The sequence below is a fragment of the Vulpes vulpes genome, chromosome 14, assembly GCF_048418805.1.
Source record: "Vulpes vulpes isolate BD-2025 chromosome 14, VulVul3, whole genome shotgun sequence".
NCBI lineage: Eukaryota > Metazoa > Chordata > Mammalia > Carnivora > Canidae > Vulpes > Vulpes vulpes.
The window spans coordinates 62,444,441-62,472,098 of record NC_132793.1 but is presented as its reverse complement, the minus strand read 5'-3'; the positions used below and the strand labels follow the sequence as shown (position 1 = coordinate 62,472,098).

The window sequence follows — 27,658 nt, the reverse complement described above, 5'->3', positions numbered from 1 at the left end:
TTTCTTAAATTAAAGCACTTAGAGGTTTTCACTGATGCATTTTTAATGTGTCATCCAAGGTGTCAGGTTTAACTACGCCCTGCAGACTTAGAGTTGAAAGTGTTCTCTAGTTTAAATTAACAATATCCTTGCCAAAAGTCTTATTAAAAATTGCTTCATTCACCAGTGAATAAAGTGTTTTATAGTTCATTAAAAATATGCTAAGTGATTATAATAAAATCTTTATAAAAAAGATATATTACTAAAAAAATAAGCCATCAAGTAACAGAAGATATGCTAATGAGACATGATCACATAGTCCATATTATATTATTCAAAGGATGAACTCTTCTTAAAACATCTCTAAACTGTTATTGTTGAGAATATGAATTGCAGTGTGTATATCTTTATACCATCACAATGGTTACATCTCATGTAATTAAAGTGATTTATTGAAAGCACATAAGTTTATTACCACACTCACCAATAAACTAATCCTCTACCTTAAAACACATACACACACAATGTAGTGTAAAATCATTTCTGCTTACTGGCTGTCTGATAGAGGTAATTGTTTCATTATTTTTTCTATTTTTTGTCTGACCCCACAAAATTTATTCACAAAACACATATACATCTTCTCTTCTGAGCTCATGAAACTTTCTTGTTGAATAATTTAACCTTAGAATAAATTATCAATGATAAGCTTCTTCTAAAGAATAAAATATTGCAATAATTCAAAGCATTACCATTTCTCTGCCAAAATGCATTTTGTCATGTAAGTATAACTCTTTGACCAGGATAATTATTCAGTTGCCTAAGTTTAGGTAGACATTGATCCCTTTCTTCTTAAAATAACATTTTTCTTTAACAGCTGAGTGTGGGGCAGGATTACAAATATGCAGGATGGAAAGTATGCTTGTGGAAAACCAGAATGAGAATTTTAAAGGATGCTATCCCCAGAAGAGGAAATATGATGGAATTCATAATTATTTACTGGTTAACATACCGTTCAAATATAACATGCATTTTATACATTCTTGCTTCTCAGATGCAAGTTTAGGTGCATTTCTTTTCCTACTTGTTGTTGGATGGTAACACAATTACACTAAATAATATGTAAGTCAGTCTGAACAGCAAAAATAATTCCCTGCCCTCAAGTTGGCTACTCAACTTGTTTTCAGTAGTATATACAACCCCACATTATAAGAGTGCCACAAATCGTGTAATTTCCATTGAAAGAGTCAATTATTGGCAAGATGATGAAAATGATGAGCAGATATTTAAATAATGAGAAATCCCATGAGCTGACTCCCTTGTATACAGGGGAGATGTGCGTATTTTAAGAATACCTATGTCAAATTAGTTTTCTCTCTCCATGGTTAAGTCGCCGTGATAAACAAAAGGAAACAACAAGAAGAAAAACTCTGTACTACAGCAAATATCTAGCAATGTTATCTGGCTATAGTTAACTCTTCGCCACAAAGTTCATAATTCTCAAATTTTGTAATCACCATTGGTACCACAGACAGGCTGCATATCAAAGCCCCGCTACAGAAAAGCAGGAGACCTCATTCTCATAAATCAAGATTCCAAAGATGAAAATGACCTGTTTATATGAAAAACTCCCCTTTGACTTTTGAGGACAGTTGTATCAAATATAAAATGCCTATATGTAAATATAATGCAAATAAATTATAACCTTTTTCCAAAAATGGAAGAGGGAATATTACATAGTATAGTCACTCATCCCTTAGTTTCTTCTGAAGCACAATTTGCGTGAACATCATCCTTCCTCCTTCAAACCCTGGAGGAGGGAACTGGGGAAGCAATTTCAGTGTGTGTGAAGGACGGCGGACTATGTGGTCATGGAAGTCACACACTTTCCCTTGATTTTGAATTTAACACTCTCACCTTGTAACGTTAATACAGATGAACACAGCAAAGTTTTTAGGGGACAGTGAGGATTTGAATGAATTATCAGGTGTTCAGTATGTTCCCATAGAAAAAAACCAAATGAGTGAACTGATTTTCCTTTACTCGGCATTCAATAACCCCACTAAATTTTATAAAACTGAAAATCCTTTAGGCTAAAAACCCAAAAGACATTTTACCACACGAACTAAAAATAATCTGCCAAGTACCCCAGTAAGCGCAGAGCTAGACTCGAAGAATTCTATATCTTCAACGGCGAGCCAGAAAAATGTACCAGTCTGAATGTACAAATGGATCAATAATAAATTAAAACTTCAAGAATTTTAGATGTAAAAATAGTATTGAATAGATGTTTATTATTCATTTTAATTTTTTCTGTCAACCAAAAGAAGTGGATTTATATTTACTTAATTTAGCATTAAAATTACATTTAAATATGAATTAAATAAGTTATTTAAGGAAGAATCTATATATTTAGTCTTTCTTTCATACTACAATAAAATGGATCATTCTCGTGGGCAGCCTGGGTGGCTCAGCAGTTTAGTGCCACCTTCGGCCCAGGGTGTGATCCTGGAATCCCAGGATTGACTCTTACGTCGGGCTCCCTGCATGGAGCCTGTTTCTCCCTCTACCTGTGTCTCTCCCTCCCTCTCTCTCTCTCTCTGTCTTTCATGAATAAATAAATACAATCTTAAAAAAATGGATCATTCTTACTGAACAGTACTAATACTGTATAATATTCTGCTCTAGCCTTATGTCTTAACTACATCTGGAAGAGAAAATATTGATGTATATTAATGAATTATATCATTTTTACACAGGTATGTCATAGTATAGACACAGAATGAGGAAAGCCAAATTACATGACTTTAAATATATATATACTTTTCACATAACACTAATTTTGAAGTAAAATTACAAAGAAAAATGTGTAATACAAACATGAAGAGTACAAACATTTCTTTAAGAACCTTTGAAACTTTATTTTGGTCAATATAAAACACAGTGAATACTAAGTCAGAAGTACTCAGCAACTTTATTTTTTTTTTTTGAGCAACTTTCTTTAATAAATGCCTTTCACTTTATTAAAATATAATGGTGATTTTTAATGTGACCCTGACCTTTTTGTGAGAATTATCTTTCAGTCATTAATACTTAAAGAATTGAGAAGAAACTGTACGGTAAGAAATACTTGTTAAAGCAAATTATGACAATATCATAAATACAAAAACAATTTGATGTACTTTCTTAATTCACAGTAATAAAAATGACAAAATTAAAACAAAATTTAAGTAATAGCATGATTCAATCAGAATGGAAAAAAATTGTCATGTTCCAGGGTCTAAAAAAATTACTACTAAAAATGAATACTGACTTTTTAAATAGAAATTTGAAGAAAGAAGATCTTTATAAATAGCATCCCTTTATCTCGAGGAGTATGCATATAAAAGTCCGTTTCATCTTGATATTTATTTGCGTCCAAGAATGATACTACCACTGAACAAATGAGAAGCTTAGTTTATATCTTATATATTTTACAAGTTATAAGAAGAGTCAGGTCTTTTTAGTTACAGGAACCATAAACTCCTCTCACTCCCAAGAGCCATCTATTTCTTGAAGTGAGAAGACGCCATGATGGAAAACTCTTCTCATTATAGACTCCAAAGATGTAGCACTAGAGGGATTTTGAGTTTAGAAAATCTCGGACCCAATTTTCATGAACAAAGACAGAGAGTTACATGAATTTTCCTTCTCTCTGGAGTGGTCTCTACCCAACCATTTTATTCCTGATCTGGAGCAAAGACATTTTCTAGACCCTGTGGCACACAGAACAGAAACTGGATGCTGCGAATGATGCTGAGAAGGGACCAGGCATTAGCAAGAGGGTGATGTGGATGTGAGTGATCAGTGTGATTTCTAGCTACTTAAGAAGCATTCCATGATTTGCTTAAAGTTGATGGGAAAAAAATAACAAGAGTGGATGAAATCCTGGAGTACAGTGTGAAGAGGTGTGAGAGAGATTTGGAATGCAGCTGATAGTTCTTCTCAACAAGAAAAGCTGAAAGATCACATGCTAAGCCATTACCTTACTTGATCTTTTCCAGCTCTTCCTCATTAGCATTGTCTGTAAACAAAATAAAGCATTTTCATTATCTTATCACTCAAGTACAGGACAGGGCGGCCAGTGGTTTTCTAGAGGTAACTTAACATTTAAACAGCAGTTTCCAACAATGAGTTTACAAGACAAAAATTGTTTATCACATACACACAGCTAGAAGAAGCACCTTTAACATTCAAGCAGTCTTTCTGGTGAGAGTTCATTTGCTTTATTCTTTTGTAGAAAGAAATGAGACAGTATTTTTAAAACGAATGGAAATTTGAGATATCTTAATTATTGGTGGGGGGAAAAAACCTAATTGAGTCTCATGATTGGCAATTGTTCCTTTTGGTGATGGAAGTTGAGTATGTACAGTGACTTTACCAGCTAACTTTTCTCTTCAAACATGTTCCTAAGTTTGTCCCTTTGGTGGCATCTTAGATTTTTGTTTCCAGTTAATCTTTAATTATATTGGTGTCTACAAATACTTTTAGTTCTGAAAAATGCTACATTAGTAGATTTTCCTGCTAAATGTTTAGCCATAACATACCTTTTGCATCGTTTTTTTGGGTTTGATGTTGGTTTTTTGTTTTGTTTTGTTTTGCTTTTGGTCTGTGTGTTTCATAGTAAGTAATTATGGCTACAAGTTTTACTTAAGGTTAATGGAGATATGTAATGAGCGCCCAAGATCAGTGCTCTCTTGCATAAAGATCTTTTATTTACTCTCCAGTTTTAAATTTTCTTCAGTGAACACTGAGGTATTAACTTCTTGATTAACATCTTTACCTTCTCTTATCTTTAAGGCCAATCAAGTGGAGAATAGGGAATATTTGGAGCAAAGAATATAGCTTGTAGAAATGCTTGTCATATTTGTACCTCAAGGAAGCATACTGGTGCTTTTAAGAACTGTATCTCCTTCATCAAAACTCACTATAAAACAGGACCATTTCAGAAACTACTCATAAATTACAAAAAAACAACACAGAAAAGATTTTACTATAAGATTAAGTCATATAGAAGACAACGTTTGGCCTAAACCAAGACAATGGAATTATGTAGAGGTTCTACAGTAGGAAATGAGAAAAATCATAAAATTATCAATGATAAGGATTCATTCCTTTTCTTTGTAGATAGTGGTTTTATAGGTTATATTTTTCCTGTGTTAAATATTGACCAAAATATGGAAGAGTGATAGTTTTCCTAAGGTTACAGTTATTCCTTATTTTTTTAATGGAGCCAGGAAACAGCAAAGCATTGTTATCAAATACTATTTATAGAAATATTTTATATGTTTTCTAAGTACTGATGTGCAACAAAACCCACTACTGGGTTGAGGAGATGGCCATGTAGTGGCCTTATAATAAATGTTGTTGATCTTAAATGAGTTATTGTCATCAGCATCAGCATCACTACCACCACCTCCACCACCACCTTCTCTATTATCTCTGAAAGGCATTTGGAAGCCAAACTGTGTCATGGAATGCCATATTCAGAAAAACTGCCAGTAGGAGTCAGACAATAAATGTTCAACTTTCTCAGAAAGCAGAGTTTCAATGAACAAAGAATGATAATGTTTCGAGTCAAATCAAGTGAGAACAATTAAGATAAATAAACCTAAAAGTAAACTCTTGTAATTCATGGCCACTTATTATCATCATCTACTTTCTAAGAATCTTCCTAAATTCCATTCTGTAAAATATATTATACTATGATAAAGGGGCTCAGAACATGAAGAAGAGTTGAATCTCAGGGCAACACTTCTCAGTATTACACAGATTCACTACTGCCGCTCAAAACCATATCCCCTGACTCAGAGCCACTGCATACAATAAACCTTCAAGACATAAAGCTAACTATAGGGTTGGTATTTTTCCTCTCTCTCAAAATTGGTTTTACAAATCAACTGCATGGTATCATTTCTCAGAACTGAGACATTGACATAAACAAAAAGTCAATCATTTCCCTGAGTATAAATGTGAGAAATTTGGCAGTTATGGGGACAAATTGATTATTTTCCTGATTTGGTTCCTAGAATTCTATTATTGGATCCAGTGACTCTCAAAATGTCCCTAGATTTTTAAAATGATTATTTTATTTTTTTTCATCATGATAAGTGTACTCTGTAATCTCCATCCCCTATTTCACTCATCCCCCTACCCAGCTCCCCTCTGGCAACCATTAGTTTGTTCGCTAGAGTTAAGAGTCTGTTTCTTTATTTGTCTCTCTCTCTCTCTATTTTTTCTTTGCTCATTTGTATTGTTTCTTAAATTCCACATATGAGTGAGATTATATAGTATTTGTCTTTCTCTGACTTATTTTTGTTTAGCATTGTACTCTCTATAGCTCTGTGTTGTTGCAAATGGCAAGATTTCATTTATTTATATGGCTAATATTCCACTGTGTGTGTGTGTGTGTGTGTGTGTATCACATCTTCTTTACCATTCATCAAACAAAAGACATTTGAACTGCTTCCATAGTTCAGCTACTGTAAATAATGCTGCTATAAACAAGGGGTGCATGTATCCCTTTGAATTAGTGTTTTGTATTTGGGGGTAAACATCCAGTAGTTGGATTACTGTATTATACAGTGGTTCTATTTTTAACTTCTTGAGGAACCTCCACACTGTTTTCCAGAGTGGTTGCACCAGTTTGCATTTCCACCATCTGTGCAAGAGGGTTTCTTTTTCTCTACAGCCTTGCGAACACTTCGCTTTTTCTTGTGTTTTTGATTTTAGCCATTCTAACAGGTGTGAAGTGATAACTCATTGTAGTTCTGATTTGCATTTCCTTGATGATGAGTGATGTTGACCATATTTTCATGTGTCCGTTGGCCACCTGGATGTGTTCTTTGAAAAAAATGTCTGTTCATGTCTCTGTCCATTTTTTAAATTAGATTATTTGGTTTTTGGGTGTTGGATTCTTTATATATTTTGGATACTAGCCCTTCAAAGGATATGTCACTTTCAAATATATTTTCCCATTTCATAGGTTGCCTTTTAGTTTTGTTGATTGTTTCCTTCTCTGTACAGAAATTTTTTATTTTGATGTAGTCCCAGTAGTTTAATTTTGCTTTTATTTCCCTTGCCTTAGGAGACATATCTAGAAAAATGTTGCTACAGCTGATGTCAGAGACATCACTGCCTGTGTTCTCTTCAAGGATTTTTATGGTTTCAGGTCTCACAGTTAGGTCTTAAGTCCATCTTGAGTTTATTTTAGTGTATGTGAAAGAAAGTAGTCCCTAGATTTTATAACAAGATTTCTGCTTCATGAGCCAAGCCAACTAGCTAAATACTGGGTTTCAGATCCCACTCCCAAGTTTTCTTTTCTTTTTAGATGGTTGGGTTAAGCTAGATTCAATAAAACTGAAAACGGTAGAAAAGTAAAAAAAAAAAAAAAAAAAAGTGAATTTAATAAACATAGTATTACTACTGTTACCCTTGCTATCTGTGAGATATTACAAAAGAAAGATTGTTTGGGAAATGTTAAAGATAGGTGATTAAGCAAATTATAGAAAAATAAGATTTACATTTTGCTCTAAGATCTTAACTTCAGCTGAGAAACATATGAATTTGTTTTTGAAACCATCATTATCTAATATTATTACAGGACAGTCAAACTTCTTCATTTGCAGCTCAACTTTCTTTGAAGCCAGTGAAAGAAGTAGCAGAAAAATATGGTCTGTGATAAAGCTATAGAATTGATTATATTTTTATGACATTTCACAATCTCATTCAATTTTTTAGCTTTATTTTTTGTTGTAGTATTTTTAAAGGCGATTATATGGCTACTAAAGATATAAAAATAATCACAGAATAGCTAGATATTATAGTATAGACATATTATAAAACATTAAATTTTTATAGATGAATTTTTTTAATGTTAGCTATAAAATAATTGAGAAAAATTTGCAAAATAAATCAACATGAAAAAAGGTATTTTGTAAAATTTGCTAAAGGTCAATTAGGGTCAATTCATATGTTTCTTTCAATCTTCTATTTTTTTAGCTTTAGCCAAGCAATTTGTAGGTCTAGGTTGTATCTAAGAGAGTGTGTAACACAAATTAACTCACTTTTATTTCACAAATTCTCCAATGAAGAAAGCTGTGGATTGAACTCTGCTAGAAAAAGAGCCAGAAAGAACTCAAACACACTATCAGACCAAAATACTATATACAGGACACACATGTATGCACTACACACTTTTGTAGGTTCAAAAACAAGACATGCATTCAAAACAGAAATGACAGCTGTGTCATGCAACTCATTAGCATGCCCCTACCCCCCATGAAGATTGTGGTTTCTCATACACACAATGCTGGAAACTTAAAAAAATACATATCTCTATATAGCTGTTCACATCTGAGATTTTTTTTTAAAGACTCATTGATGAACTCAATGGAGAAGATTTTAGTATAAACAATTTTGAAATACTTTTGCTATTACTCATACTATACTGCTTAAATTGCTGTAATTAGACATTTCATGTTTTAGAGGCTTTAGTAGATTCAGTAGGCTGATAGGATTTTCAACTCATTCTTCAGTTTTACTGATTTCCAGAACTGGCAATCCACACAAGGAGAAATCATCCCAACTGCATTATTCATGGAATATACTGTCAGTATTAAGAGTGTATAAAAAAAAACCTCACAAGATAACTGTTTTAGAAACTTTAGCACTTTGTGATGCTAAGTACTCTGTATTTCCAGTTAATTTATTCCTACTTTTGATAGCATTTTCTTAACATTAATGTTCTATTTCCTATTTGATTGTTAGAATTTGTTACTAGCTCTTGAAACTCATGACTTCCATTCCCTATTTTAACACATATAAAATATTTAGCAAAGTTCTGTAAATACAAGCACAAGTCTAAACACATGGTTCTTGGACTAAAGTCTTAAATCCCAAAAGCTTAAAATAGATTATTTCTGTCCTAATAATCAAAGAGAATAGAACCCTTATAATTTTGCTCGGTGACTATCAATGTAAAAATCATCCTCTATTCCTTTCCTATACATTGTGCTAAATATTAAATGGAATTATGAAGCATTTAGTAACTGATATCTGGCCTGCTGCATTTTGAGTCTGAATTTTTCTAAATAAGATTTGTTCCTGGATAATTTGTGAAAGTTTGGCATATCATTTTCACAGCAGCAATATGTTACATATTTCAGGAATATAAAAATTTAATTTAAAGATACATTGGATTCCTAATTGTTTTTAACTAAAAAACTTCAAATATATTCCAGGGAAACATATGGAGCTAATATTAGACATATTACAAAATGGAGGAAATACAGTGACATGCTTCTAATGCCTTGTCATCATTAAATGTCATCATAGAAAAAATACAGATCAATTTTAAGAAGATTATCATTAATGTACTAATTTTAAGAACTCAAAATGAAATTAAATGATCATTTAATATTGTTTGTGACAACCTCAGGAATTTGAATACTGAAGAAAGAAAAAAAAACCTTAGAATACCTTTCTCTGGATCTTTGAGGTATCCCTTCAAATCCTCAGAGACATTCATCTGCAACTCATTGAACAATGCATTGGTACAGAAAGCTAGACTAGCTTTGAGGGCAGTCATGAAAAGAAAGGTAATTGGAAGCAATAATTTATATATATATATATATTTTTTTTTTACCAGAAGTGATAGGATAGAGGATGGAGATGAGGGGTGAAGTATGTTAGCTAGGACAAGTGACTGCGAAGAAAGCCTGGACTTGAGAGAAGGTGAGCTCTGCTGGAGTTTGTATGGCTGGGGCAGAGGTTAAGGTGAGGGAACATATGGTGCCTATTGGAGAGCTTTAAGGTCTCTCATCAGAGGTTTCCTTTTAATTAGAGAAGTAAACACAGGTCACTGAACACTTAGAAGAAGAATAAAGAGGACATTATAGAACGTGGCACAATGCTTATAGATGATCAATAAAGAGATTTTGATCCTTGACTGGCCAAAAAATGGTCCTCGTTAAGAGTCTCAAAAATCTCATAATTAGTGTTGCCTTAGAGACAGTTTTAGAGACCTTAATAAATCAGCTATAAAACGGCCATCGAGACCAAAGCAAACAAACAAACAAAAAGTAAATTTATGTCTTTGTTAGAAATTATCATCTTGTGAGCATGTGCTTAGAAACCCCAATTCAAATCTAGGACATCAGATTACCAAGGATACTGTAAATGCCACCAGAATTTCCTGTAGGGTATCTTTCATAATTCCTTCTCTGCCCTTGAGTCAGTTCACTTCTCTACAACCAACCCCATGCTCCCAGCTATTGATCACATCCACAAGGACAAGCAAGTGAAACCACAAGGGACACCTTTCTTTCCACTCCCCAGGTGTGACTGAGGTCAGGATGGTCACCAGCCAGAAGCTGGCTCTGGTATAGGCTGAAACTGTTGTCCTTTTCTGAGGCCCTGAGTCCTTGCTAAGCTACTGCTTCTCTGGTGAAGAAGAGAGAAGCTAGGTGAAAGTCAATGCTAGCATGGAAAGGGAGAAGACATCCTTTTTCAATTGCCACAGAAGAGTGAATTCAGTGCTATTTGGGACTCTGATGGTGGGGGACATGAAGTAAGGCAGTGAATGAAAAATACTTGGCAGTAAAGGATTTCTTCCAGAAAGCTAAAGTAGCCAAAGGGATTTGAATCAAGAAAATAGCATGAAGATTTCAGGAAGAACTCTTTGTCTTAAGGGTGAATGGGGCTGGAGAGATACAGTGAGGAAAATAGAAAAGGAAGAAAAGATGAACAATACCAGATTTTTAATGAGCAACTGTTTTTTTTCGTGTAATCCACCTGTTTTCCTCCTATTCATGTTTGATAAATCCCTGATGATCAGCAATCAGGCACTGTAATACTTTTATTAAAGGGTGTTTTTCTAATGAGAAAGACATTGTACTGAAATAATAAATTTGAGCAACTATGGAGATTGAAAGATTTTTACAAGAATTGTTAAATAATGTTGGGAACCATTTTGCCTGTGCTGACACTCATTTCTGTGCAATTTAGAACAACTCAGCAGCTTCACCTTGGTCCTAATTTGATCTCTCAAACCCCAGTTTGATGTTAGAGCATTTAGTAAATATCCCTCTTATGCAAAAATTCAGCAGAACCTCCCATCATCCAAATAACTATACCAGCCGCCATATCCTTCTAATTTCAAGTTGCATTGGCAGTTTGGATGGTTTGGGGTACATAAGACTGAGGGCACTTAGGTATTTTCATTTACAAAGTGCTGTTCTTCATTAAAATAACAAAGAATCTGAAAACAAGATTCTATCATTAAGTTTTGTTGATTTTACCTCTTATCGGTAAACCTGCTGATTTCTTTCCATTTCTACCTCAGGCAATCGTAATTCAAACTTCCATCATCTTCTACTAGGACTTTTGAGATAATTGGTCCTAATTGGTCCCCAAGTATCCATTCTCATCCTTCCATCTATTTTCCACAATGTAGCTACACAGCTATTTTCAAAAGGCAAAAATGATTATGCCACTTCCTATTTCTCTTTCTCAAGACTTCCCCTTGCTCTTTGGAGAATGACGACAAACCTTAACATGGCCAACAGTCCCTACACAGTCTGGGTATCTCCTTTCCACTGCCACCATGTATCACGATCTCCCACATTCTTCTTTATTCCCAGCTTGTTTAAACTCCAGGACTTTTTTCAATTCCTGGAGTGTGCCAGATTCCTTTGGCCATGGGGCTTTTGCACACGCTCTTTCCTCTGCTTGAAATACCTTCTCTCCTCCTGTTTTTTTTTGTCTTATTAACTCCTATTCACAAGTCACACCTCAAGTCCCTTTTGGTTTCCTTTGAGAATTCCTGTCCCCCTAAGTGGAACAAATTCTACTGCACTTGTATTTGCTTTTAACGGCAACATGTACCTCTCTTTCACAGCACTCAAAACAGTCGTCATTTTAAATTTCCTTCAGTAATTACTCGATCCCTGAGTTCTCCACTGAATAGAAGTTCTATAGTATTCTAAGGGTCTTACATAGAAGCTGGCTTACAGTAGGCTTCACTCAATACTAGGATTATTTGGATAAAGCAATAAGCAAACACATAATTTATTCCTATGTATGGATTAGCCAGCTAGTCTATACTCCTTGGCTTATACGGGGTGATGTATTGTACTGTACTGTATACTTGTACTGTATGTATTCGGAATTGGTGACTTCTAAAATGATGGGCTTCTATTTCTAAATATTCTCTGTAAAAAAAATTTCCTCACCTACCCTTCCTTTTGTACACATGGGTCTATGCATATACACACTTACGTGTTTTTTTTTTTTTTTTTTATGGTGCTAAGTAAGTTCTCCCAGTAGGTGTTTGGTAGTACTTGTTAGAAAAGATAAATTTATTCCTCACTGAATTAAGTATGGACAATTGTATCGTACTTAGCAAATACAGCACATGAATATCTGTGCTTGTTGCTTAATTTTTAAAAAGGACAGAGAAAAATATTTGTTGAAAGGTTGATTTTTTCAGTGAGTTTAAAACAGTTCCAAATTTGAAGTTGGGATTCACTATTTTAATCTACAATCTAGGGAAAAATGTCAATAATACCTTTCCAGCAGACAACATGTACCAACTTTAATCATGCATTATTTTAAGACAGCAATACACATATTGCTGAAATCGGGTATTGAGGCTTGCCTAAAAAATTATGTTTACTCTTAAAATGTGTTATAATCAAAACTAGTGAGAGCAGCTCCTAGTACATGAAAGCACCCTGAATCTAATAAATAATCTCTGGTCAATTGTGGCAGAAAGTGCGCTGGCAAGCATACCGATGCAGGTCAAACCTGATATTTTTTAATGTCACTTCAACATGCTGGAGTAATTGGCTCCTCTGTATCCCTTGTCAGTTTCTCACAGCAGCATGGTGTGCAAGGAAGCACAGACAGCCAGTGCTGGAAAATGGGTAACACCGATATGGAAGCCCATCAAGAAGATGAAAAGTACTCACTTATCATTCAGCAAACAAATACCAGAAAGCAGGAACTCAATTATAATTTCACCTCATTTTCTTTGTTATGGTACACCTGACAATACCATCAAAATAGTAGAGTCTGGATACCTCAATGTGGAATTCCAAATATTCCATTCAATAGCAAATGTATTCCCTGAATGAATACTACCATTTGCCTACAACATAACATGTCTGAAAGTGGGAAATGAAATTATAATAAAAGATGCAAATGTGTCCCTTATTTACAACAAGAGGTTCTGATCGGGAGCATAGAACAGGAAATTTGAATTGAAAAAAATATAAAACGCAGGGACTAGTGATACCAGGATACTTACAGAAACAAAGAACAGGCCAGATTTTCATACGCTGCTTCACTTTATTATCACCTCTGGGTTCAAAGAAGGCTCAAGACATTCCACCAAGTGAGAGCAAGAAAGCACTCCTACTAGGCTGTGGGGGAACTTACCACATCCCTGTGTTCTCCTTCTTTAGGGGTAAGGATGACAGAGAGCAAAATGATTCCAAGGTAATGGTCAGGATAATGGGGATCTTTCAGTGTTAGGGTCACATCTGTGGGCCTGCGATATAAAATATTAAGATTGTCAACAGTTGTTAAATGGATAAGCTAAACATATATTTTATGCTGACAATTTATCATTTTTAAGAAAAAAAATCAATTTTGTCTTCTTTTATTTTCCTGGTACAATTTCTGTTGTTATTGAAATATCATTAATGTACTAGGTTATCCAATCAATTATGGACCAACTGGGTGTACTTGGATTCACCACATATGTCTCAACCCTTCCTAGGGAACCAGGAGGCCAAGAAACTATAACAGTATTGGGAAATCTACAAGTCCTTTCTTTATGATCTCAAAACACGCAGAGAGCAAAGCCAGCTATTTTCTACAAATTTGAGACTAACAAGTAAATGAGGGTCATTTACAGACCACTACATGATTTAGAGTAAACAGATGAGTGGGAAAAGAGGAAAAGATAAAATATAATTTGCCTAACATACATCATAGACATAATTTTTTTCATAGACATAATTTTTTAAAAAATATGTTACTATTTTTACAGATTCCATGGTTTAAAGTAATGCTTCTATATGTTTTGGCTGTGTAAACCTATGCCTAAACAAACAATTTTAAGGTCCAGAAACACAAAGGAAATCAATACTTAAAAAAGAGTTGGTGAATACTTAGAAATCTTTAGAATTAAGTTTGAGGAAGAGACTATGAGTTACTCAGTATTACCCAAACACACTTGTACAAATAATACAAAACACACATTCAACTGACAATGCATGGGTAATATCTTATTCCCATATTTCAACTAAACAAACATTTCAACATCAACAAATGCATGTTAAGTTTTGTAGTATATATGCATGTACGATATACACAGATATATTTTTATATATAATTTGATTTGGTTCATTTTGTTGAACAAACAGGGGTTCATGACTTCCATAAACTTAAGGGACTGGGCAATATTCAATACCAAATTTGAATCTCTAAATTTGGCAAATTAGGAATGTTCCCTTACTTGTTCAGGCATTTATTCTTTTCATTCAGAAAACATGTATTAAACACATAAAATACCACGTACTGTGCTAAGTTCCGGGTAAAAAACAGACATCAGTTTCAAAGACAGTATCATTATCTTCCAGGAGCTTAACAATTAGTAAATGATATAGTAGGAATCTAGTATTGGGGAGAGACCTTGGTGGGGAAAGCTTGTTCGAATAAGAATTTTCAATCCTGTCTGCATGTCAGAATCCATTGGGGAGCTTTAAAAAAAGTGCATATTCCCCAATTCTACCCATATGACCTTGGTTCTATAGATCAAGGGTGGGGTGTGGAAATTTATGTTGTTTGTAAAGCTCGTGAGTGATTTTCCCATACAACCAGGATTAAGAACCACAGATACTTTTTATTACTAAGATGTTATAATACTAGAAGACTCTTTCACATGATACTTAATTTACCAAGTCAAGGAATAATGTTTTTTTTCTCAAGGAATAATGTTATGAAAAATGAACAGTTTTCCGACCTCAGACGTTTTAACTAAAACATGGAAAATTAGACGGATTACACACATGTTGTAATAGTTGTGATACAAATTGCTTCACTATCAATTTAGTTACAATTAATCATGGTGGTTTGGCAGTAACAATTTGTTCCTTTTATTTTAAGAAATTCATGTTAAGCTTTATAAAATATATGTATATACTATACATACATACATGTTTTTACGTGGGGTTACAGTTTGATTTGGTTCATTTTCCTGTAATGATTTCATATAAAATTAAAAGAAAAAACTTCATTATATTTTTATAGTGATTACATGATATTTAAGAACATTTGCAATTGCTTTATGACGATTATCTATTATTTTCTTTCAAAGTAAAACTTTAGTGCATTATATAGTAGCCTAAGTATTTATATGGCTACTACTGTTATCCATTTATCTGCAACCAGAGACTATTGATTTATACACAGAATGTAATGGTTTCTACTAGCATGTGATTTTAAAAGTAATAATTTGATGTTTATGTGGTTTCGAGAGGAGAAAATAGTTAAATACATAAAATAAGTAACGTGGCAAAGTAAATACCAAATGCTTGTATATAATCTTTTTTATTTTCGTAATCATATAATATTTTTCCCATTTAAAGTTATTTTTCATCAATGATTTATTTTTAATAGAGAACAAGAGAAATTTATGCTCTGTGATTAAATCCAGCAATTTGCATATCCTTTAGCAGAGGTCTACAGAGAAAATAACTGTGGCCTTTTTAAAAGAACACCACAATCCATTGTACTTGGAGCTCAGTTTTCATGATAATGGACTACATAAAACACCATCTAGGACACATCCTTTTCTGTGGTGAGGTAGGGGAGCCAGCAATCACCTACACTCTAGCATTAGGTCAGCCCATGCCAAGCTCTAGGTTGAAATGGAGACCAATCTTTTGTCCTGTCTATCACAAAGATGACTATTGGAAGACCAACAAGCAGTCATTGCGCTCAAATGTAGCTGACTATAATACATAAGAAGGTTCTACTATTTCTATTTCATTTGCATTTAAAATGGAAAGTAGAAAAAAAATAAAATAGAAAGTAGTGATCTGGCCCATTACTCTGCTTTCTTACTTCCCACTATTATATACATTAGTATATAATCAACTAAAGCATCTTAAAACCATCAAAGATCTCACAGTCCTTTGCAACCTATCCCAGCATTGCCTACCTAGCCCTCTTAAAAAATATTTTCCCTTCTGTAGTATTAATTAATTCTTAGCTCCCAGTTGAAATGCATTTAAAAAAATATAAGCCCATAATTAGGTACCAGGAATGACTAATAGTAGTAGTAATTATATAACTTTACAGTCAAGCAATTATAAACTAATCTGAGAAAATACAACTAATCTTCCTCCATGTTTGAGGCACTCCTTGATAACCTAGCATTACCAGTGGATTTCAAAATTAGATTGTACTTGGGCTCAGGTGATGAGAGAGTAGCTGTTTTTGAAGCAAAGTACACATTTTATTTCCTATACAGTGGCCTGATTCTTAAATTTATAATTTTGATTAACATGGATAATTCACTTTATGTCCCACACCAACCATACCAGCCAAGTGAAAAGTGAGGAATGTGTCTTTTATCTCTAGACTCCTGGTGCTTAACACAGTGCTGGGAGACAAAGCCGGTGTCCAAGAATTTTTCTGCTGAATAGTTGTTGTTGAATGAGATAATCAAGGAAGATGCTATTACTTCCACTAGGGGGATAGAAGGATGTACTTGAAAAAGGCTGGGTAGCATGAAGGTTCACAATAATAGATGAGAGAACAGTAACTAGAACCCAGATCTGCTGACACTTTGTTACACAGGCCCAGCTTCATGACAAGATGTAAGAAAATCATAATGGTTCAAAAGTTACCTGTTTAACTCCAATTGTGTGAGATCCAGAAAGGCCGAGCCCATAAAGTCATCCTGTAGTCCAAAATCATAGTCAAATACCTAAAAAGCCAAAGATCCAAGGCATTATTAGAAATAATTCCAATATTAGCTTTCAATGAAGATATCTTGATTATAAAATATTGGTTGTCTATGTCACCAAAAACAATGAAACTTCTTCATATTTTTAAAAGTTACTTCTTTTGAAATGTTAGGGTCTCACAAAACATGCAAAGGAAATGAACTTTAATTTTGTACTTAAAAATTGCTGTTTTATATCAAGTAGGACTTTCAGGAAGATGAATAACAAAATCAAATAAAGTAAGAGTAAATATTCAAAAATCTGAGGAACATAAGCTTAGAGTACTTGCCCCATATTATTAGCATTACTAGAAGGAAAAGTAAGTTGGTATGAAATTCAACAAATATGTCTTCCATAGTGGGTTACTGGTGATGAGAATATGATTCTAATCTTTTTGCATTTTTCAGGTCATTGAAGATAAGTTCTTTGATATTATGGGAAAACACTGCTTTAAATATACAAATAAGTAAAAATTAAGGTGTTGTTATTAAAGCATTTTGTAAAACCATATTAGGTTGTAAGTAAAATTAAGTTTTTATTATCATAAGCAAGACTAGGAAATAATATTAATTTAACTACCAGCAACAAACAGAAAGGAAAAGAGAGAATATGTCTTCCTTCTGTCAAAATTATTTATCCAGTATCTTCTCTGTGCCTTTCATGGGTCTTATTCATACTATGATGAATAAAAAAGCAATGACCCTGATCTCTTGGAACCTGCATTTAGGAACTGAGAGGGTCCATAAGAACCCAAACAAATATATGCAATTCAGTGGTGAGCGCTGTGGGCACAAAGTCTAAAGGGGGTGTGCTGGGCGCTGCTGTTTTAGGTAGGGAGTCCAGGAAGTCCTCTTGGAAGAAGTATGCACATAGAGACCAGAATAACAAGGATTAAGCCAATTTGGGAAGCTCCCACGCAGAAGAAACGGCAAATGATTAGCATATGCAAGGGACACCCAGAAGTCAGTGTGGTGCAAGCAGACTGAGAAAGATGGAAGTGGGAGAAGGCTGAAGACACACCTGGAGCTAGATCAGTTAGGGTCACGGCCAAAAAACTCGAGGTGAATGGGAGTTGGCTAACTTCCGATCATTTACTAATTTTCTTACTTATTCATCCCCTCTACTAATATTAAGTATTAATTATATACCAGACTATATACTAGGTGTTGTGTAAGCAGTGATGGGCAAAGCTGACACTATCAATGCCTACAGTTTAGCGAGGGAGACAGATATTAAACAAGGAAGTGCACAGGTGATATGTAATTACAAATGTTGATAAGCTGTAAAGAACAGAATATGAAAAGAATAAAAATAACAATAGAGATCTGGGAAAACTTTCTTTTTTTTATTGGAGTTCAATTTGCCAACATAGAGCATAACACCTAGTGCTCATCCCATCAAGTGCCCCCCTCAGTGCCCGTCACCCAGTCACCCCCATCCCCCGCCCACTTCCCTTTTCACCACACCTTGTTCGTTTCTGGGAAAACTTTTAAGTCATAAGAATGAAGATGCTACTAGATACAGTTTGGAGTTATGCTTTCTGACCTTTTCAACTAGGAAATCTTTGTACTGCACTCTGCAGTAAATGAGCCTGAGCAAGCAAGCCAGCTCTTGAGTGGATGAACCAGGCCATTGAATTCTCCAGGACATGAGAATCCATTAGGCTGAGAGAATCCATAGTCTAGCACTCCTGTGCCCAGGTAAGCACACCTGTGCTCAATGGTTGGAAAGCATGAAGAAGAGGGAACAGTATATACAGCAGCCTGAATTACTGGTTTTCCCCTGGAATAAGTATACTTTGATTTAAACAAACTTCTTATCTAAATAAATTGATACTTAAAGGTAAAGATAAATACTTTGCATTACCAAAGTATTCTTAAATTTGAAGAGCCACAAGGGGATTTATTTTAGTGATAAGTTCCCCTCATACCTTCTAAATTATTCAGTTTATAATCATTTGATTTATCTACAACCCTTCAGGAGTACATTTGTTATAGAAAGCACCGAGCTCCTGCAATAAATAATCTCCTTGATCAATCACACTTCTGGGTTCTACTCACCTGTTCAGGGGTGTATCAGAGGAGTACACTGCAACACCTCAGGCAGAGGACATGTCAGTATTTGCAAGTGGCTGCAGTGGGGCAATTTACAACATAAAATTTACACTAACTATTAAACAAATATCTCTTACACAACCTCTTCTCACTGTATCACCCTAAGGCTTAAAATCTTGGGATTCTAGTGATAATCAATGAGGACATGTGGGGTACATAGAGAGATGTGAAGTAGAGAGCTGTGAATCCAGTGAAATGTCAATAAGAGACCACCCAACCGGGTGATGAAGTATTCGAACTTTCTTTATTCTCCTGGTAAAAGTCTTTCCTACGGTCCTAATGCTAGGTGCTTATTTTAGTTCTCTCCTATTACCTAGAAAGGGCATAAACATGGGGAAGCATGGAACCACCAGAATCCATTCATTAATGAGATTATTAGCTATGCTACTTGGTTCCAAGCTCTATAAACTACTTTTCAGAAGGAGCATTGCTGCAGGGGGCAGTTTTAGAGATACAGAGCATAGAGAAAAGATAAAACAGGGTAAGGTACACCCACTGCAGTAAGAACAAGCACAGTTAACGCTGATTAATGTTTATTCAGTATTTACTATCCGTTGGGCACTGTTATCTGTTAAACACATTGAGGAGACTTTTAAATTCATGTCTCACATGACTCCGAGAACAGGATGTTGTGGTGTCCATTTTTCAGATGAGGAATCCAATGCTTAAAATGTTTGTTACTTGCCCCCCAAAACTCAGGGCTTGGAAGAGGTCAGATTCAGATTCTATTGTGCAGGATGCTCTGTTCAGAACAGAATGTATTTCAGTTTAACAAAGACAGCTTGGGCACCCACCGGGAGTGAAGTCCTGCGAAATGATTATGAACCATTTAGATGGGATCCTTGCTTTCACGGAGCCTTCCTGGGAGAAGTGGAAATCTTAGGTAGCATTAGATAAAACTTGCTCCAGCTCTGTAAAACCTTTATTCATTCTCATGTGAGTTTAGAACAACAAATGTTTTATTCTAATCAACGAATTTATTTAACATCTTGATTCAATTGTCTCCCAAGAAAAATTGCATCAGGGAGTACACCAGCTAAAGTGCTTTTGGATATAAGTAACAGAAAACTCAACTCCCAGGAATGGGAATTTGTTAGCTCAAATGACTGAAATGCCTATAGGTGGCTATGACTTCAGGGGAGTTTTCAATTGCCTATTCAAAAGATTCATATATCTATTCATTCAGTTACTTGAGAAATATGTGGTGAGCAACTACCATGTGCCAAATATTATTCTGGAAATAATAATTTCTGGAAATATGGTAGTGAACAGGACAAAGTCTCTGATTTCTTGGGGGTTACACGTGGGGTGGGGTGAATACAGACAATAAACAGATGCATGTTAGGTAGTAATAAGTACCATGGAGAAAAATATCTCAGGGTATGGGAGTGACAGGAACTGATATTTATCTATATAAGATGTTTAGGAGAGCAATCAGAGAGAGTGGCATTTGAATAAAGAGGCTTAATGGGAATAGGATATGAAAAGGGATTCAGATCACATAATGTGACCCAAGATAAAAGATTCTACTCAAATATGTCCATGACTCGTTTTCAGTCCCAGGCAGCTTCGTACAAGAATAATCAAACTCCAAATTATAGGATTGACATTGTAAGACAAAGAAAACCTAACTGTGGCCACTGCAATTGGTCATATTTAGTGGAAAAAAAGAAGTCATGTTGCATAATTGCTGGGTGGACACAGGAAACCCTGAGTCTCTCCAAGTCTCACTCACCTATAAAATGGGGATGAGGATAATTATTTGTCAGGTATTATGTGGATTACATGAGATAAAGTAGGCCTGGCACCTAACATGGTGCTCAAGGAATGGTTGTTATTATGATAAGGATGTGACCACAGATTCCATCTCCAAGACTCAATAACTTCATCTGTTCTTTGCCTCTAAAGCAAAAGCAAGTATGGTCACACTTTTTTTATCTCCTTGTTTTGTTTTTATTGATTTTTGTTGTTGTCTAAAATAGTTGAGGTTCTTAATTTATGCAATTAGGAAATATCACTGAACCATACAAGACATAATGTCTAAGATAATATAAATATCTAACTTTGGAATAATTTGTAGGTTTAGGGCTAGAAACATTTTCAATCCAATTACTCAGCTGTTTGCATTTAAAAGGCTTGGAAAGTGGCTCCCTACTCAAGCAGTGCATCAGAATAACTTAACTGTGTTTTGAAAATACAGATTGGACTCTAACTCAGAGGTCCTGACTCAAAGCCTTTAGGGAAGAGACATTTGAACATCTAGATCCTTAAGACAAGACAAAACAAAACATAAACACAAAGCAAAACCCCCCAAAAAAGCCTTTACAGATAATTCTGATGTACAGCCAGGGTTGATGATCATTGGTATATGACACTCTTTCAGGGTCTTTAAAACCTACTGAGAAATAATTCTGCGTAACACAGCAATATGGTTTTGAACCATGTTTAAGGACATTTTTTTGAAAGAGAGAGGGAGAAACAGAGAGACAGAGAGAGAGAGAGAGAGCATGTGTGAGCACAGGGGTAGCGGGAGAGGGAGAGAGAGAATCTTCGAGCAGACTCCTCATTGAGCAAGGAGCCACGCAAGGCTTGTTCACACCACCCGGAGATCTTGGCCTGAATTGAAATCAAGAGTTGGATGCTTAACCAACTAAGCCATCCAGGTACTCCAAGGACTTTTCAATTTCAAATCTTAAGATTGGATAGATATGAGTTCCTTAAGGAATTGTCAGTTTGGGTAAAATAACAGTCTTAGAAGTTATAATCTGACTCCAAACAGAATCACCTTCCTAATTATCAAAACTTTCTACTATTTAGAAAACCATTCCATCTAATACCCAGATTTCTAGCCTACGAGATTAGGCCAAATAAGTAGTGATTGACAAGAACATTTCCCCTTTCTATTACTTCTCTCTCTTCCACTGTAACTCTGGGTGTTCAGTATTTATGTTGGATAATAGTGTTAGTGAAATGAAAATCAAGAATTTAATTAAATTCAACTGAAATGGATGCTGAATTACCCTATGCTCTAAGTTGTGTGCAGGAACCTCCTGTGGCAGCTTCGGTAGCTCTTGTCTCAGTTAATAGCATTGCATTTAAGGGCACTTGGGTGGCTCAGTTGGTTGAGTGTCTGCCTTCAGCTCGGGTCATGGTCCCAGGGTCCTGGGACCGAGCCCCACTTTGAGCTCCTGCTCAGCGGGGAGCCTGCTTCTCCCTCTCCTCTGCCTGCCACTCCCCCCTGTTTGTACACGCTTGTCTCTGTCAAATAAATAAATAAAAATTTTTAAAAACCCACTGTATTTAAATCTCCAGCCTCCAATTCTACCTTATAAATATATTTCAAGTCCATTCCTATAGACTTGCTTTCACCTGCCCTTACTGCAAAGGCATTTGGAGCTGAAGGAATATTCTCATTAAAATTAAAATCTATTTTAATTCCAGCCAATTGAAAAGTAAGTTATTATTTATTTTGCATCTAGGTTTTTAAGATGATAGTTCCAAGATTTTTTTCAAAAAAAAAAAATCTGTTTTTGCAAGAATTGGTATAAGCACTGCAACTTTCATGCAATTTTATAACCTTGGCTCAGAACTGAATTTTGTTTCCCTTGGTAATCCTTACATTGATAGAAATCAGATTACAAGGTATTCATGGACTTCTTTTTCCTTTAACTGTAGATGGGAGGGTTGTAGACAATATTTTCTAACCACCTAGTACATGGATGCCTTTTCATATCACCTGTCACTACAGAATCAGTTAGTCCTAAGAGATCTTTCAGCCAAGATTAATCTCCCAGCACAGGGGACATGGGCATCGTATCAAAATCAAGTCAGTCAATCACACAAGGCGGTATAGAGACAATGAAAGTAATGCAATGTTCATGAAATTCTAGTAACTTAAAATATTTCCACCAATGTATTTTGTTTAGGCCTCTCTGTGTGCAAGGCTAGGCAAAAAGTAGATAACATAAAAGAATGGAAAAAATGAAGCCAAAAAAAAAAAAGAGATTTTTCTCAAAAGAAGCCCTATGCATTTCTCAGAAAATGCAAATCAAATGAAAAATATGAAAGCATATTTAAAAGCATAAAGTAGTACATAAAATATTGCCATTTTATGTGTGTACATGTAGTATTTGAGAGGCCAGTGTGATTCCTAATTATTTTTCTTATGCAGAAATGTATACAAGTGACAAATATTTTACAATCCACTATGTATTTTTTTCTGTATGATAGAAGCTAAGTTGTGGCTATATGATGTCATATTTTGAAAACTCAAGGTGGTAAACAAACAAAAAAAGAAAAACAACCTTTGGGGTCTCTATCCTAGCTCCTTAGCCTCTAGTGTGGCATTAGCCCAGGCCTTTGGCCTGCATGCAGGATCACGGTCTCCATGACAGTAAAAGTAGATGTGCGTACATATTCTTGCTCTCTCAAACCACAATAAACATTTTTGCCACCATTTTTTTCTGTTTTGTTTGTTTTGAACCTGCTGTGATATTCCTTTTCAAATATGCATTTTGATATGTAAGGGTCTACACAGATGAATACTCATTCTGAAGCACAAGAGAATAGCAAAAGGACCTAACCAACATCTAATGTAATTTTGGGAAATTCATTTTGTAACCCTTTTATCTATTTGTTTATTTATTTTTTTCAAAGGTTTATTTATTTATTCATGAGAGACGCAGTTAGAGAGGCAGAGACACAGGCAGAGGGAGAAGCAGGCTCCATGTAGGGAGCCTGACATGGGACTCCATCCCGGATCCCAGGATCATGACTTGAGCTGATGGCAGGCACCCAACTGCTGAGCCACCCAGGTGTCCCTTTTGTAACACTTTTAAAGACTGGAGGGCAACCCGGGAAGGGGGGGGGGGTGGGCCTCAGCGGTTTAGCACCCCCTTCAGTCCGGGGCCTGATCCTGGAGACCCCGGATCGAGTCCCACATTGGGCTCCCTGTGTGGAGCCTGCTTCTCCCTCTGCCTGTGTTTCTGCCTCTCTCTCTCTTTCTCTCTCTCTCTCTCTGTAAATAAATAAAATCTTTAAAAAATTAAATAAAAAGAAAGACTGGAGAGCCACATGGTTCTGTTGTAGAGTAGTATTCCATTAAAATAACAGATCCACAGTAACAGAACATGAGAGACTCCTAACTCTGGGAAACGAACTAGGGGTGGTGGAAGGGGAGGAGGGCGGCGGGTGGGTGACTGGGTGGCAGGCACTGAGAGGGTGAGCACTGGGTGTTATTCTGTATGTTGGCAAATTGAACACCAATAAAAAATAAATTTATTATTTAAAAAAATAAAAAAAATAAAAAGAACTTTTGGGGGATCTGCCGTGAAACAAAAAAAAGTAATTACAAAGAAATTCTTTTCCTTCCATGATTTTTCTCTTATAGGACTTCAAACAAGATCCAAATGGTCCAGTGCGATCCTTACTAACACCTGCTTTCCTCTCCTGTCCATTGTCCTCATGACTGCCATTGCTCTATATCAAATCGCCCTAGAAATAAAATTTCTTTTGCGTCCCACTTTTTTAAAATTCTTTTTTCATCTTCTATCTCAGTTCTTTATTATGAAGGTATTTCCTCTTTTCTCATGCAGATATTTCTTTCTCTCTGCAAGTGGTGAGCAGGGAAGAAAAAACGTCTCCGACCCCAAAGATCTTCCATTTGGTGGGAGGAGGTTTGGCTATGAATAGCCCCACATTAAAAAAAAAAAGAATATTCCCACATTAATAATTCTTCAGCCATCACAAATTACATATTAAAAGATAGTTCATGGGAAAGAAATAGTTCATGGGGACGCCTGGGTGGCTCAGTGGTTGAGCATCTGCCTTTGGCTCAGGTCATGATCCTGGGTCCTGGATGGAGTCCCACATCGGGCTCCCTGCATGGAGCCTGCTTCTCTCTCTGCCTATGTCTCTGCTTCTCTCTCTCTCTCATAAATAAATAAATAAAATCTTAAAATAAAAGATAGTTTATGAATTTAATCTAATTGATTTTCTTTTTTTTTTCTAATTGATTTTCTTTAGCCAATGTCCACTTGAGACTATTTCTTATGCAAATACCGATCTATTCACAATGACTTCTAGAAATTTATCAACTATGTACTTAGGAAATTCTCTTTCATCAATCTTACAAACTGTTCTGCTATGATTCATTTTAACACTAGTCAAGTGCAGTAGGGAGAAAGAAAGAGTAGAATAACAAGTTTGATCTGTAACTGACTGTGAATGATCCACTGAGATAACTCCCTATCTATGGACCAGCCAGTTCTGCTATGATTTGAATACAATCTTGATTATTTGTTTTTCTTTCTGTGGAAAAGAGAAACTGGAGGCAATATAAATGAAAAGGTGACAGGAGGGAGGATACCTAGAGGCTGCTTAATGAGTCCTTATATGAGATTTTTGGTTCATGTACCAGTTCTGACAATACAGGGAAAAGGAGAGGACATGTGGTTATTATGGTAAAAATAGAAAAAGGTTTGGTAACTAAATGGATAGAACATAGGAGCCACAAACAGTATCTGCAGAGATATGAATTAAATACAGAAAAAAAGTATCGAGAGATATGGATTAAAGGGAAGTTAGGAAAATAAAACAAAGAAAAAAACCCAAAGAATTAGGGTTTCGATGATCTTAGGTTCTTTTTTTTTTTAAACTACATCAAGTGAGAAGACACTTTTTTTTCCCATTTTTGGTAATATAATAGAGACAGGAAATCCACCCTTCCCTTTTTATCTTTACCCTTCTTACCTTCCAAGAAAAATATATTTTTTTGCAGCCACTAACAGTAGATCCCCTGATACAAGTCTTGAACAGAAAGGCTGGGTTCTGTGTAAGCTTTCTTTCTTGCTGGATTTCATGGAGACTTGTTTTATATATTCCCAGAATGCACTAAATCAGTTAACTGCACCAAACAGAAGATGGACTTCATAATCCTCCTAAATGTCTGGCAATAGAACTGTCCTAAAGAAAAATGCTCCGGAGCTTCCCCTCCCCTCGGTCTCCTATCCGTCACACCATCAACAGATTAGAGTTGTGCATAGTATAATTGATCTCTGGTGAAAAATCTCATCAGACAGGGAGACATGATAGAAAACCATTAAACAGGGAGTTTTATGTCATTGCATTAGGGGAAAACATAACTGGCTCACCTTTATATACAAGGGTTCCCTAAGATGTTCAACAAGAATGCAAGCTTTCTCCTCCCACACAGGATTGAGGTTCTTGTGTATTATTTTACTTCTAAAAACTTCTTTTCCTCCAATTTTAAACTTCACGTATGGATCACTTGTCCCTGTTAAAGAGATATAGATTGATTCATGTTAATCACACCATTCGCTGGGAAGCAAGAAAATAGCTCATTGAAACATCAGGAAGTATTTAAAGGAATCAAAGTTAAATAAACCTTATCACAGGGGAAAATAAAAATTAAATATTTTTTCCTAAATTTTTCCTTAACCTTTAAAGTGACAGTAAATAATAATTATTATATAAAGTTATATGTTTTTTATTATATATAAGATAATAATTTTATCTTCTCATCTTAGTATTATACCCCTGTTCTGGTATTTAAAAACCTCTATTGCATGCGGCATATGTAAATTTAATTCATATTATAAATGATAGAGATTAATCTAACATTTCTCTTGGTGTCATCTGGTCAACTATAAAAAAGATGATCCATGATTCTCAACTGGCTTAACTTGTTTTAGACTTACATATGCTGTAATTTTAGACTATGTGTGATGGGCCTAAGGAAAGAGGAGTCTTAAATTCAGCTTAAATTTCATCTGTGGTCGCATATTCTCAGAAGTTGCAATTTTAGAACTTGAGGAAAGGATATGGAGGTCTCAGAGGAAGGCGTGGGGGGAAGGGGACAACTGTTTACTAAGTAATCTGCAAACTGCATGTTATCCCTTCATATCTCCCAAGGTCCCTATGATGATAAAGAAACTTAGAGCTGTCAAGTAAGTTGCTCATGGATACACATCTAGCAGGAGATGCAGTTAAAACTCTAACCAAGCTTGTTTGACTCTAACACCTGTGCTTTTTCTTCTACACCTGTGAGGGGAAGGGCTTTGACTTATTTCCATATATATCGTGCCATTTCTCATTGTGAGCGATGAATAAGGCAAATCGATCTAATGAGTCTATGCTATTATTAAGGATTCCTAGAGAAGGTGAATCAGAGACATTCCCAAGTAAATCATCCCAGTGTGACAATCTTCATTCCCAGGAAACAATTTTTTATACGAGGCCGGAATCTTATAAGATTTTGTTGGGGCGCATGAGTGGCTCAGTCAGTTAAGCATCTGCCTTTGGCTGAGGTCATGGTCCCAGGGTCCTAAGATCGAGCCCCATATTGGGCTTCTGGCTCAGTGGGGAGTCTGCTTGTCCTCTAGGCCCTGCTCATACTCTCTCTCTCTCTGTAAAATAATAAATAAAATCTTAAAAAAAGATTGTGTTTAATTCTTTCTATAAATTGAATAACTCCAGTTTAGACTGTAG

The 27,658-nt window shown here is 35.4% G+C and overlaps 1 protein-coding gene across 21 annotated transcripts in view; it reads right to left on the bottom strand.

Annotated features, from left to right (window-relative positions):
* The window catches only part of MCTP1 (multiple C2 and transmembrane domain containing 1), a 531,614-nt gene that overhangs the window by 219,554 nt on the left and 284,402 nt on the right, over positions 1-27,658 (bottom strand). For 11 of the 21 annotated variants that reach the window (XM_072736755.1, XM_072736757.1, XM_072736758.1 and 8 more), the window contains exons 3-6: positions 26,302-26,444; positions 16,938-17,017; positions 13,456-13,567; positions 4,001-4,039 (exon numbers count right to left, since the gene is read on the bottom strand). In XM_072736755.1, coding sequence (XP_072592856.1) covers positions 4,001-4,039; positions 13,456-13,567; positions 16,938-17,017; positions 26,302-26,444 — 374 coding nt within the window. Of the gene's footprint in view, positions 1-4,000; positions 4,040-8,081; positions 8,130-13,455; positions 13,568-16,937; positions 17,018-26,301; positions 26,445-27,658 lie in introns of all 21 variants that reach the window. The other 10 variants (XM_072736759.1, XM_072736763.1, XM_072736761.1 and 7 more) reach the window with 2 other exon arrangements.